Source organism: Cervus elaphus, chromosome 26 (assembly GCF_910594005.1).
Source record: "Cervus elaphus chromosome 26, mCerEla1.1, whole genome shotgun sequence".
In the NCBI taxonomy this organism is placed as follows: Eukaryota; Metazoa; Chordata; class Mammalia; order Artiodactyla; family Cervidae; genus Cervus; species Cervus elaphus.
Window position 1 is genome coordinate 27,452,852 of NC_057840.1, and position 13,474 is coordinate 27,466,325.

Genomic DNA, 13,474 nt, shown 5'->3' on the forward strand with positions numbered 1-13,474 from the left:
CTGATGTGCCCCAGAAGAAAAGCAGCTGGCAAGGGGAGCTAACCAGAGAAAGTGGACCAGCGGGATACAGACAGCATCACTGGTAAGACCATATGTAGGACAGCAAACGATGATAAGGAATAGCTTCGTAATCTAATGTCATTTACAGGGGAAAGTGGCAAATCCTTCCCACGGCCCTTTCAATCCCACCAAAAGACCTATCTGCTGAAACACCGCATGTTGGTGCACTAAAGCACAGGCATCTTTTTTTCTGTTCTAAACTACACAAGGTATCCATCGAGGCAATAACACTTGAAGCTGTGTAAATTTAAGGAGGTGGGGAAATAGGAGATATTTAGAGCAGGACAGACAAGCATGGCTGACTTTGTGGAAATGGACCTGTTTTTGGAGAGTTCTCACAGCAACACTGGGATAATCATGCCCTTCCCCGAGTTGCTCTGAGAATTATAGGTGAAAACCCTTTCAAATTATTAAGGGCAAGCTGCTGTTATTATTATGACCGAGTCACTACAAAGCCCTTTGTGGGTATTAATGTACCTCTCTAGCTTGCACCCCTCACTTTGGACCCCCCCTTTCTCTCACCACCTGTGCCTGAGTTGTTTTTTTTTAACTAAAAGGTATCATATGTGCAAAGTGTCTGACAAGGCACTTGGCATATGGGTGTGGGTGCCAATAAATGTTAACTGTGTTAACTCTTCCTCCCCTCCCCCGTCTCCTTCTCTGCCTGCTGCCTCACTCTGGCCCATAAGTGAACCCAGGGAACTTCGCCCCTTGCCATGAGCTTTCAAGAATGGCGACAGCTGGGTCTGGCTCTGGGCAAGTCACAACGTGGGAGCATAATCATAAAACTGATAAAGCTTAGGTTGTGAAGTCACCAGCTGAATCAGCAAGATCTCCATTGCCCGTCTCGCACAATCCTACAAGGCACGGAGGTAACTCTGATTTCCAGTCGACAGCAGCTGGGAGACCCGTCTTTCCACTGCAAAGCTTTGAGGCAGACTTCCAGTAGGCATTCATTCATTCACTCGGTTGTTTGGAAGCCTGGCCTTTCAAACATGACCTACGGGTCTACCCAGGAGACAGAAACCCAGGAATGTGGGCAAAGGTGGGAGGCAGAGAGGGCTTCGAGGGCAAGGGGTGAGAGGGGAGGTCTGTGGCCTTGACTTAAGGGTCTCCAGGATGGGTCACGAGCCCACCAACAAGTCCAGTGCCTTTTGGTGCTGCAGTTTGGCAGTTTGGCATCCTTCAACTGGGTATGAGCCTTTCGATTCCATCACAGGGCGCTCAAGTGTGTGTGCTTGGCATTCCTTGCAACCCCGGCCCACCGCCCCGGTCCCTCCCCATGAAAATAGTCTTGTTAACCTTGACCTTGCATCCCCAGCTCCTGACGCCCTGGCTCCACTCATCTCAGGCCTGCGAGCTGGGTATGACCGGAGGGGACCCTCCTGCCGCCAATCTGCAAAGGGCCGTGCCCCGGCCCAGGGGGTGGAGCAGCGGGCAGGTTCGCGGGCACTGAGAGCGGCCCAGCTCCGAGCCCTGCGGCTTTCGCCCGCGGGAGCGAGAGCCGGCTGTAGGCGGCTCCTTCCTGTGCAAACTTTTCTGTCCTCTTCCTCCTCCCGCCCTCCCCACCAGCTTCTCCGCGCCCGGCGTCCAGCCTTCCCCGCCCTTGTCGCTGCCTCGGGGTCGCCGCACGCCGGGCAGCGCGGTCCGCGGCGCCGGCCCCACCCCGCGCTCCGGGCCGCCGGGAGCCGATGGCCGAGGCGGGCAGGAGCCCCGCGGAGCCCCCGGGAGAGTCGGCCGGGCAGGCGGCGGCCGAGGTGCCCGAGCCCGAGACGCCCGCCGGGCCGCCGGCGCCCGCCCTGCGCAGGCTGCCGGGGGACCCGAGCCCGCGCGGCCGCTCGCAGAGCGACCTGTCGTCGTGCTCGAGTCGGGGCCGCCCGCTCCGCGTCCACATCTCCGGATCAGGTGAGGGCCGCTCGGGCGCCGGGGGCCGGCGGAGGGCCGGCGCGGGCAGGTGGCTGCGATGGGGACACGGCCAGCCCGGGGCGTCCGCGGGCACTGGCGGCTGGAGGGGAGGAGGGGACTGGGGGGTCGGGGCTGGGCGAAGCTGAACCCCTCACCCTCCCAGCGGTCCCGTCCCCAACCCCCTCCCCACCTTCTGTCGCTGCCCCTCTCCGGTACCCTCGGAGAGAGATGCTCCAACCCGGCTTCGGCCGGTGCGCGGGGTGGTCGCGTGTTTCTCCGGGGCGAGGTGCACCCGCCGCGATGCGGAGCGCTCCCTCCCGCGGGCTCGGCTGCGGTGCGGCGCCCGGGAGCACCGGCGACTCTGGTTCTTAGGCTTGTCCATCAGGAAGAGGAACCTTCTCTCGGTCTTCAGGGCGACTTTGGTCCCTCGGAAGGGTGCGGTCCTCTCACTTGGGGGGTGGGGGACGGCTAACATGTTACGGTTAACATGCAAGTCTTGAAAACCCTTCCAACTGCTCATGCTTCTGAAATAAAGCCTTCTTTGGGGAGTTGCTGGTCAGAGGACCCGGGGTATAAACGCCCCCGCAGGTGTGGTCAGAGTTTGGTCGTGCTGTTGGGTCATTGATCCTTCACCGTTTGACCAAGCCTGGAGTGGGCATCTCTGCGGTAAGCCCGGCCCGCCGGCTTGGGGGGCATCTCCGGGCACCGGCCGGGCAGAACCCGGCTGAGGGCCGAGCTGTGTGTAACGTGGGGCAGATGACTTAACCTCATCTCTCATATCTCGGTATTTAAAGTGGGCATCAGAGTGTGGAACTGCCACATGCGGAGGTTAGGGGGATTAAATAATTAATAATTTTTAAAATGCTTTGCAACAAAGCATTATCCTAAGAACTGCAGAACGGTTTCTGAAAGTCCACCAGACTTGTTAAGTTTCTACAGATTGTTTTCTGGTTTGCAATCTTGGGAGGACTGATGCTAAAACTACCAATGGTGCAGCGACAGACAGATCTTATACACTACCTTCCCCAAGGTTCCCCCACAGGCTCGGTGCTTGAGTGGGGGCGGAGGGGGTGGGGGTTGGCCGGGATGGGTAGGTAGGCCTTGAAGGGCTAAGGCAACCTGACTCCTAGCTGAAACCTAGTTTCCCCTTCAGCAAAGGCACATTTTCATGTTCCTGACTCCATGCCATGGGCCACCTACCTCTGTTTTCCATTCCACCGCTCCTTTTTATTCTTGTATTATCGTTTTTGCCCTACCATGTGTATAGGTAGAAAACATGAAAAGTGTTGTTGATCTGACTTTGCAGATCACCTTGGATAAAGCCAGTCAGAATTCTTAAATTCAACTGGTGGGATGTAGGTTATGGGATGTGTTGTAAAGGGTCTTCTGCCAAATTCATGTTGTGGAAAGTATTGAGCTGAATGTGTTTTTCCTCCTGGTTTTTATGTCTTGGCCAGACTGAACTTGACTCCTGGATAATCTTGATTGATTTTTTCTTTTGAACAAAGATTAACTGTTCAGATGACTGTAAAGAGGAAACTGAAAATGCGTCCAGTTGGTGACTGCAGATAAAATAAGCATCGTGTGTATCACCATTTTTCATTTTCATAGATGGAAATCAAGGCCTATGCAGCAAAGAGGCAGTAAAAACCTTTTGGGGCTTGCCAGGTGGCTCAGTGGTAACGAATCCGCCTGCAATGCAGGAGACTCAGGTTCAATTCCTGGGTCAGGAAGATCCCCTGGAGAAGGAAATGGCAACTCACTCCAGTTTTCTTGCCTGGAAAATCCCATGAACAGAGGAGCCTAGCAGGCTACAGTCCATGGGATCCCAAAAGAGTTGGACATGACTTAGCAACTAAAAACAACAAAACAAGAACCTTTTAAATATGAGCGTGCAAAGTGCCCATCGTGTGAACTGTGGACTTCAAGTTATAAAATTATCTTGTCTCCAAGAGCTCTACACATTCTATATGCTTTTAAAGGATATTAGGAAGTGACAGATTTCAGCTGCTTCATCCCCAGGTCCCCAGGAAGCTGACCCATGGTGTGAAAGAGTGAGCTTCTGTGTGAATTTCATCTTCAGCACTGAGCCTTGAATTTCTTTAAGAATAGGCTAAACACAATGAGGAGTTCCCTGCATTTCTTAAGAGTCAGAGACAAAATGAATGAGTTGGTCCCTCACTGACACATACAGCCAGGCTAGATGGATGGAGAATCAGTTAGATGACAGAGCTGATAACTGACTTGTCTTAGAGGCGCAATAGGAAGGTTACAACCCCTTGTGATAACACCCCTTGACCCGAGGGAGGGCAGCCCAAATTCGAGGCCCTCCCCCAGAAGTCGTAGGCGCACAAGTGGTCAGTGTCCCATGTGAGATCACATGTGGCCTGAAAGGAGCCAGCCCCAGACCAGCAGCATGGGCCTCATCTCAGGATCTTGGACCCCACCCCAGATATCCTTAACCTCAATCTGCATTTCATAAGGTCCCCAGGTTGTTAGAGGAGACCTAATATTTGAGAAGCATTTCTCTCTGCCACAAAGTTGGTTACACCTAGGAGTCCCTTGGAAAGTTAAGAAAGCAGAACCACGAGCAAAATCACAACAGAACAATTTATGGCTGTGTCCCAGCTCTGGGGATTCTGATTTAATTGGCATCAGGCGATTCTAGTGTGTGGCAGGGTCTGAGAAGAACCTATGGCCTGTATATCAGTATGGCTTGCTGCCATGTGATACTGTGACAAGGGCTTGGCCAGGGCGAGCGTAAGGTGGAAGAATTTGGTTTAATATCTTACCAGTATTCTCCTTTGCTGCTGCCCCCTTCCAGGGGGCTTTTCTTACTACCTTTCTTTTTTTTTTGGCCACACCGTGTGGCATATGGGATCTCAGTTCTGCAACCAGGGATCAAACCTGTGACCCCTGCATTTAACCCCTGGACCACCAGGGAAGTCCCTGTCTTGATCTCAGCTCAGTTCAGTTCAGTCGCTCAGTCTTGTCTGACTCTTTGTGACCCCATGGACTGCAGCACGCCAGGCCTCCCTGTCCATCACCAACTCCCGGAGCCTACTCAAACTCATGTCCATCGTGTTGGTGATGCCATCCAGCCATCTCATCCTCTGTTGTCCCTTTCTCCTCCTGCTAATTGTCAGTAAGTTATTCCTAAGGGTTCATTTCTCATAACGAGGGAACTGCCGGGGTGAGTCCTTGGTAGAGTGTTGAGCGGGTGGGGACTTTGCAGCGGTGTGTGGCTGGGAGGGGCCGAGGAGGGCAGGGAGGGGAAGACTGCAAAGTGTCCTTCAAGGGCTGTCAGAGAAGAACCTCACTCTGTCATTACCAGCCATCCTGCCTACCCTGTCTGTCACCCCACCTCCCAGCCCTGCTTTCTCCTGCTTTTCTCTCCACGAAACAACAATAAAAACTTGAAACTCGAAAATTTTCCTACCATGCCGATAAGAGACAGTCCAATACAAACAACATTTTAAAAAGACCAGCTCTGCGCTTTCCCTCTGTTGACTCCGTGGAGATATCACAAGAGAATCCACTTTGTTTGTTTGTGCTTTATTACTGGATTTCTGTCCAAGCTTCAGTGGCTTTTACTTAACTTGTGATTGGAACAGTTGATTTTTCACATGATAAAGATGCATGTGCTTTGTCAGCAAAAACTCTAGTTTTCAATTTTAAAATCCACACAAAATGTGTGAAGAAAGCCATATATTTTCAAATAAGTACACTTAAAGAATATAACTGAAGTAACACTGGAATTGATACATCAGTCCTTTTATTGAGGTTAAGAAAACAGATTGTTTTTGCTTTATGGTTTTGAACTCACAGTTCTGGAATTCAACAAAAGTTTTGCATTTTAAAAATCTAGTATAATTGTAAATTATAATTTGTAAATAAAGTGGTGTTTTATCCATTTTTAAAAATGCCCAAACAAGGGTTTCATGGTATATGGACAGATGTTCTTTTAATTTTTAGGTCAATCTTCTTCTGCATTGGAAACTTTTAATATATTCAGTGGGTTCTGATGTTCTTTTCTGATAAGCCCAATAATTAGTAAGTAAAGAACCTTAGAACACAGCCCAGGGCTTATTCCTATTGTAAGCTCTTAGCCAGTGCTGACTGTGGACCTACTGTGTGCCAGGCACTGTGCCCATCAGGCTGTAGGAGTACCAAGAGGTATTTGGTACTTGGTCTTGGTGTTTGGTCTGCAAGTGATGACTTTTAGTCTTGCATGTAGGGCTACACAGAACAAAGAACATTTGAGCCACTTCAAAAAGGGAGAGATGAGCAGATGGACCACTTTATCAGCTTGGTGTCCAGACACAGTCTCATCTCTTGCAGTACCTGATTCATTCCTCTGGCATCCCTACGTCCTGGTGTATACAGGTGTATGTGCATGTGTGCTAAGTCGTTTCAATTGTGTCCGACTCTTTGTGACCCTAATGGGCCGTAGCTCCCCAGACACCTCTGTCCATGGAATTTTCCAGGCAAGAGTACTGGAGTGGGTTGCCATGCACTCCTCCAGGGGATCTTCCCGACCCAGGGATCGAAGCCGCGTCTCTCACGTCTCCTGCATTGGCAGGTGACTTCTTTACCACTAGCACCGCCTGGGAAGATGGCAGATCCAGTGTCTTTTCTCTTAAGTCTTTTATCCCTGGCATGTTCAGTGAGGAGTGGAGCGAGAAATCTAGCCAACCTGGATGTTCCCTGCACCCGTACCTACGGCCACTGCCATGGGCTGCTGCTATCCAAGATGGGTTCTGCAGTCGATGGTCAGCTGTCCCACTGGGGGAGAAGTCCTTGTTATTCACACCTGGCCGGTGCCCCCAGAGTGCCTCCCACTGCCCTCTGAGGTTCTAACTCTTCCAGTTGGTGTTTGCATGCTCAGCCATTGTTTTCCAAAGCATAATGCCATGCTCGAGGGGCGGGGGGAGGGGGCGGTATCCCAAGGGGACTCTTCGGCCCCATCACAGTGGACAGTGGATGCCGGCTCACTTGCCATTCACATAACTCAAAGTGGTTTCTTTTACCAAACAGAGACCATTTGGCTCTGGGTACAATTTCTGTCCTTGCCTTCTCCCTGGAGAGTAAAGTCATCCTTCCGGGAAGGGCGGGGCAGACAAGACCCAGCCTGTGGCCTGGCCTCGCCAAGCTGTGTGGTCCCGGGGCAGACCTGCGTGCCCCCACTGCCCCCAGGAAGGGAACCTTTTTCTTTGTGCAAGGACGACAGGCTTCTCATCTCACCAGGAGCTGACTACTGGTTATCCCCAAATGGGCGCCTTTATCCAGTGCTCACAAAGACACCCTCTAAGCTGAGATGGGCCTGTACCCAAGGCTAGCACATTTTAGAACTCAGCATCACCTGTTAGCCTGTAGCAGTGGCTGAAACACTAAAACTCATTCTCACCTGTTAGGTAAGAACATGCCTGTTAAGTCTGGTTGCACTAGACCTGAAGCTGAGACCAGAGAAGAGCTGTCAGGAACGGCCCTGTGACCAGTTCCTCTTTCTCTTCTAGCGCCTCCTCAGGATGGCAGGGTCTCCCTGACACTCAGCTTCTCTCAGCCTCTCTGCTTCCTAATCTGAACAGGTTCTCCTCACGGGTGCTTCCTCATCCGTCCAGTTCCACAAACCTCATGTCGTGGCTTCTACCTCCCCTCCCGCAACTTAAACTTTGCTTCCTCTTAGCTCTCATCTGTATGTTTACCTGGAAAATTTTCTTCATATTTTTTAGTTCAGATTCTCTAGAAAAGATCCACTGTCTGAAGTCATAGGTCATAGGTCACACAGAGCTCATGGAGCCATTGTCTGTCTTGATCCAACATCCACGCAACCTCGAGCCAGTGGTGGCCTGAAGGGTGAAGTGATGACATAGTGCCATCAAGGTCGCTTAGGAAGAACCAAGCCAGGGCAGTTTCCTTGCTTCATTCAATATTTCATTCATTCATTCATTCAAATATTTCCTGAGGCAAAGGCTGCTGTGTGCCATCACTGTTCTAGGCTCTGGGTTCACACAGGTGAGCAGATATGGGCTCTGCAATTTGAGGAATAAAATCGAAAGCAGAAAGGTTGTGGCCAGCTAGAGACAGCAGCAGGTCCAGTGGTCTAAGGCATTGTTACCAGCCATGTCTGTGCTCAAAGCATGACTGGTGATTTCATGTCTGTTGTTCTTGTTTTCAGAGGAGGCACACAGAGTGAATTATCCCTAACCTGGGGAAGCTCTGGTGGGCATCAGTAGTTCAGTGGTAGCTCTGAGACTGCTGGCAAAGCTGTGGATTTGTTTTGAGCCCAGCCACTGCAGGGAGGACGCTAGGTGAGGGGGCATAGCTTGATTTTTTTTCCTTCATTCATTTAGTCAACAAACAGCTAGTGGGCTAAACACAGAGGCTGCAAAGACATCCCTGAGGAAAAGTGAAGGGGAAGACAGTCAAATGAACTGCTGACTACAGTGCCAAATAGTCTGAGCTATGACTTGTGCCTCTTGTGGGCCTTGGGGAGAACGTAGAAGACTCAGCTATTTGAAATGGCTTGAAGGAGGGTAATCAGGAAGGGCTTCCTGAAGGAGGTGAAACTTGTACTGTCTCCAGGCAAGAGAAGGAACAGGAAGGTGGAGCTGGGTGGACTAGAGGAGGAGTATTTGGGGAGAGGAAAGAGTAGAGAAAAAGCCCCAACGCCTGAGAGAAGCCGGCATCATCAGAAAACAGCAGTTCCTTCGGCTCTCAGTAGGGTCCTGGGGGAGAGAAGGGAGATTAGGGTCTGGGCCAAGTCTAGAGCACAAGAGCTTCCTGTGTCTGAATGCTTCCTGGGGAACACAGTTCTGGTGACATTTGTAAGGCATTTGCGGGCTCAGTAGGGGGCGTGTTTGGAGTATATGCTGACATGGACTCTGAGGGACAGTGGTGGGGAAAACACAGCTAGCTGAGATTTGAGACCCAGAATCACGGTTATTATCTGTGTGATCTTGGTCAGCTTACTTCCCCTGCTTCCCCTGGGCTTCCTTATATCTGACCTGGAAACGATTAGTAATGGTGACACCCAGCTCATAGGGTTCATGGGAGGCTGACACTGTGAAGGTGCTTTTGAACTTTAAGTGCCGTGTAATGGTGGCACCTCGGGCCCGCGTCCATCACAGGACTTACTGTGGTGCGTTAACGGCGCATCCTTCCTCGTGCTGTAACAGCGCTGAAAACAAACTATGTTTTATTGATTTTTTTCATTGTCAGTGCCAGGTATGGGGCCTGGTATACAGTAGGTGCTTACTAAATATTTATAGACTTAATGCATGTAGTCCCTAAAAGTCACGCATCATGTGGGATCTTAGTTCCCCAAGCAGGGATCGAACCTGAACCCCTTGCATTGGAAGTGCAGAGTCTTAACCACTGCACTGCCAGAGAAGTCCGTAAAAGTCAGTCCTTTTAACATGAAGTTGTAAATCAAAAAACTAGGCAAACTGATTTTAAAAAAAATGAATGGAAAGTTGGATAGAAGTAATGATTCTCTAAGGTTTAGAACACGCACACAAAAACTCTAACTGGAGTGTTCTTTTTATTTATTTTTAATTGGAGGATAATTGCTTTACAGTATTGTGTTGCTTTCTGCAACCAGAGTGTTTTCGAAGAGCAGTTAGTGAGACATGGAGCATTTCCTTGGGAGTATTGTGCAAACCTCGCTTCACAACATCTTCATAGAAGTAGCTTGTGAGAGGGAGATGGTGAATGTCAGTCCCGCCGTGGGCTGGTGCTGATGGAGCCCAAGTAAGCCAGATTCTGCAGCCTCCCTGCAGGGGGTTGCATGCAAAAGTGTGGGCAGGAGGGCTGAGAAGGAAGTGAACGCTCAGGCAAAACCAGTCCTGCATTATTTACACACGCTATCACGTTTCGTCTTTATAGCCACCCTGTGACATCGCTATGTATCAGCTCCATTTTTTTTTTTTTTTTGCTGCCCCACATGATATGCAGGATCCTAGCTCCCCAACCAGGGATTGAACCTGTGCCCCATGCAGTGCAGCGAGGAGTCCTAACCGCTGGACCACCGGGGAAGTCCCTCAGCGCCACGTTTTAAATAACGAAACTGGTTTCAGAAAAATGGAGCAATCCACCCAAGTCCGGCAGGTAGAACTGATACATTTTGATGACTTCAAAGCTCACACGCTTGTCCTTACCGCATCAGACCTAGCGGCACAGCCATCGCCCCTCAAAGAAAATGACTCATATGTACCCTCTACCACCAGGGAAGAAATCCAGTCACGATTTACTCTATAAAATACTATTCTGAGCAAGATCATCAGAATACCCATCTATTTCTATCAAAAGATCATTTTCAAGCCTCAAGCAGTTGTCTATTTTAAGGTCTACCCAACACTTCATGTTTCTAGTATAAACAACACATTTGAATTCACTCTAATGGGATTCTTGGATCCAGTATTTTCAGACAAGCGCGCTTCAGTTTTCATTACCGAGGCGCGATCTTTTAGCCTAAAACTACTCAATCTTGGAGTCATGTGTTGAATTCATGCCCCATACCCCTGTCTTGTCTCAAAGTACAAGTGTAGTTTCAGTTACAGCAAAGCTCAAGAAGAAAACCCTGAAGCAGTTTTAGTGTTTTTGAAATCCTCTACCGGTGACTCATTATCTTTGATCACACTAGCTGAAATTTGCACAGAGAAGTGGGTTGCATGGCTTGCCCTTAGAAGGGTTTCTGAGATCTAGCTCACTGTGTGACCTATTGGCTAAAACTTGACATTTATATCCCTTACTTAGCAGTTTCTCGATGCCTCTGTGAAAGCTTGAGAAAAAGTAGCTATGGCTTATCCCTCACAACAGGAAGAAACTTGTGACTTGAAGAAAAATGCATTATCTATCTCCAGAGCTCAGGGCTATGACCAGGGCAGGAATATCATTGGTACGATGCTTCAGTTTTGATTGGCAGCTCACATATTTTAAGTATGTGACATATAATTTATGGCCATGATTCAGGCAGTTAGGGTTGGTCTGTAATCATTTGCCTTCATGTATATTTTTACCTACCTGAATGGCATCTATTTTTTTTACAGGTCTCATTTAAATTAGATAATAATTAAGAAACCTAAACATCAGTAACAAACATTCATTAAACCCCTCTTCTCCAACCTACTGGGCTTTATAAATCTTAGATTTCTCTCCTCTGGATGAAGGGTACAGAAAGATGTGATGATGACAAAGAATGTGATTTATATTTAATAAATGTAATAGCACATAGCATGTGTGTCTTCACATGTGTATTGTCTTTTAGAATTGTCATCTGCTTATTCCGATTATGGAAGATATGCTTATTTCAATTAGGATTCTATTGGGGAAAACAAACTTTGTGATTAAAATGTTCGATCCTTCATTTTATCCACTTGCCCCGATTATAGCACAATTGTAGCTGTTTCTAAAAATCATGAGACATAGATTTACTGTCAGTAAGGAAGATTTGAAGAGACATTCCAGAAATGGCTGGGGTATTGACCACATTGTGGGAATACATTTATAGTTTCCCAGTATGATTATTTTGGTGGGAATAACAATCATATGGATATCTAAGTCATTTGTATGACTTTATAGTAATACTTCCTGCGAGGTCATATGTGCTGACCAAGTAGGTCAGTTTGGACCATTGATGTAGTGACTCTGAGGCTGAGGAAGTAAAGAAGACAATGTGACATTTGTGGGAGAGATTCAGTAAGACATGAATGAGAGGGTTATTAAGTGACAGCAAGGATTTGCTCAAAATGAACAATTTTCCATAGCCAGTAATAGAGACTCCCTTGTTTGAAGGAAGAGAGTTTCTGTTTGTATAAGGATGCCGGAGCTGTTCAAAACCAATAAACAGAGCTGTGTGTTGTGAAGACCTAGAACCAGCAGCTGATAAGTTGCCTGTGGCCAAGAAGGGCACTGTTTCTCTATCTTTCCATCACTTTTTCTTTCTAGGGCCATATCTATCAATCAGTCTATCTATAATCTTTCTGTCCATTCATGCCTCCATCCATCCATGCATCCTCTCATACCAGATTCCTCTGCTGTTAGGAGCACAGGTCTCCTCAGAGTGTCTACGTTCACTTGTCTTCAGGTAGAGCAGAGACTCCTTGATGTCCCTGGACCCCAATTTCAAATGCCCAGCCTGGGCCAGGTAGTCATTTGCATCACTAGCTGTATCCATCATGTGGGATGCACTCTTATAGGTATAGAGAGGGTGGTTCTTAGATTAGAGATGCTTAGAATGTGGAAACCCACCAACAGTTGCCTCAGTGTATCAGAAGACTATCAAGGTGAGGAACTCCTGGGCTTCTGAGAAGCGACAGAGAAAAGCTAATGCCAGTTAAGATCAGAAAGAAGAAAGAGTGCGGTGGATGGAGACCACTTGGAATCTTCCAGATTAGGAATAAGGGATTAACAGATGTAAGTACTATATATAAAATAGATAAGCAACAAGGATTCACTGTGTAGTACAAGAAAATATACTCAACATTTTGTAATAACCTATCATGGAATATCGGCTTCCCAGGTGGCACTAGAGGTAAAGAGGTAATCCATGCTTCCCATGCAGGGGATGCTGATTCAATCCCTGGTTAGTGAACTAAGATCCTCAAAGTGGGTAATTTTTCACTGGGATGATGTTCTTTAGGCAGCTGACAAATTCCCAGAGGGCTGGGATCTGGAAAATGTCGGTGGCCTCAGGCGATGGCAAGATGGGAATACACTGGAGGCACCAGCAGCTGCCAGACAGCTGCAGAAGGAGAAGGAACGTGTGTTGAACTTTCCGAAGCTGAAAAACCTACCTTGTCCATCACAGCCCGTGTGTGAAAGTCCCCCCATCCCGCTTCCCGCTGTGGGCGTGGCTGCCGCGCCTGCCTTCTCTTCTGCGCACGCGCACATCCTTCACCTGCTACTCTTTTTGCTCCAGGTCGTGCCTTGATCACGTTTGCAGGCGCTCACCTGCATTGAACTCTTAGTGAGGACGCGGGTGGAGGTGTCTTGATATGTTTCAGCTGGTCCCTGGGCATCAGCAAGGAAGCTCTTAATCCCAGGCTGTGGTTTTTCAGCCGTCCTCACCTTGCTGCCCTGTCCATAGGCAATAGGTAACAAAGACAGGCCCCAAACGATGACAAGTTAGAGTCCCAGTCAGCCCCGCCGGGAAGCATTTTCTTCTAGAAGGGGTGATGTTACAGTGCATCAGAGCTATCACCGGCGTCCACATTTGACTTAGGTGACAAGGTTACAGTATTCAATTTCTCAAACGTTACTGCCCTTATGAATCACCGAGGATCTCGTTGAAATTCAGTCGGGGTGGAGATGAACCTTCTGCGTTTTTTAAAATAAACTTCTAAGTTTGGCTGACGCTGGTGGTCCATGAACCTCACTTTGAGGAGCAAGCCTCTGTGGATAGCTTTCATTCAGCTTGTCAACTATTTTAAGGATGGATTCCTTCTAGCACTAATGTAGCTTACAGTTCTATCCATGGAAACTTCTGTGCTGCTTGAAAGTCTGGTCT

The 13,474-nt window shown here is 48.6% G+C and overlaps 1 protein-coding gene across 3 annotated transcripts in view; it reads left to right on the forward strand.

Moving 5' to 3' along the window:
- The first annotated feature begins 1,643 nt into the window (after positions 1-1,643).
- Positions 1,644-13,474, forward strand: part of PHACTR2 (phosphatase and actin regulator 2) — a 291,523-nt gene continuing 279,692 nt past the window's right edge. Inside the window, exon 1 of one of the 3 annotated variants that reach the window (XM_043887982.1) lies at positions 1,644-1,965. In XM_043887982.1, coding sequence (XP_043743917.1) covers positions 1,752-1,965 — 214 coding nt within the window. In that variant the 5' untranslated portion in view covers positions 1,644-1,751. The remainder of the gene's footprint in view (positions 1,966-13,474) is intronic. The other 2 variants (XM_043887979.1, XM_043887981.1) reach the window with 2 other exon arrangements.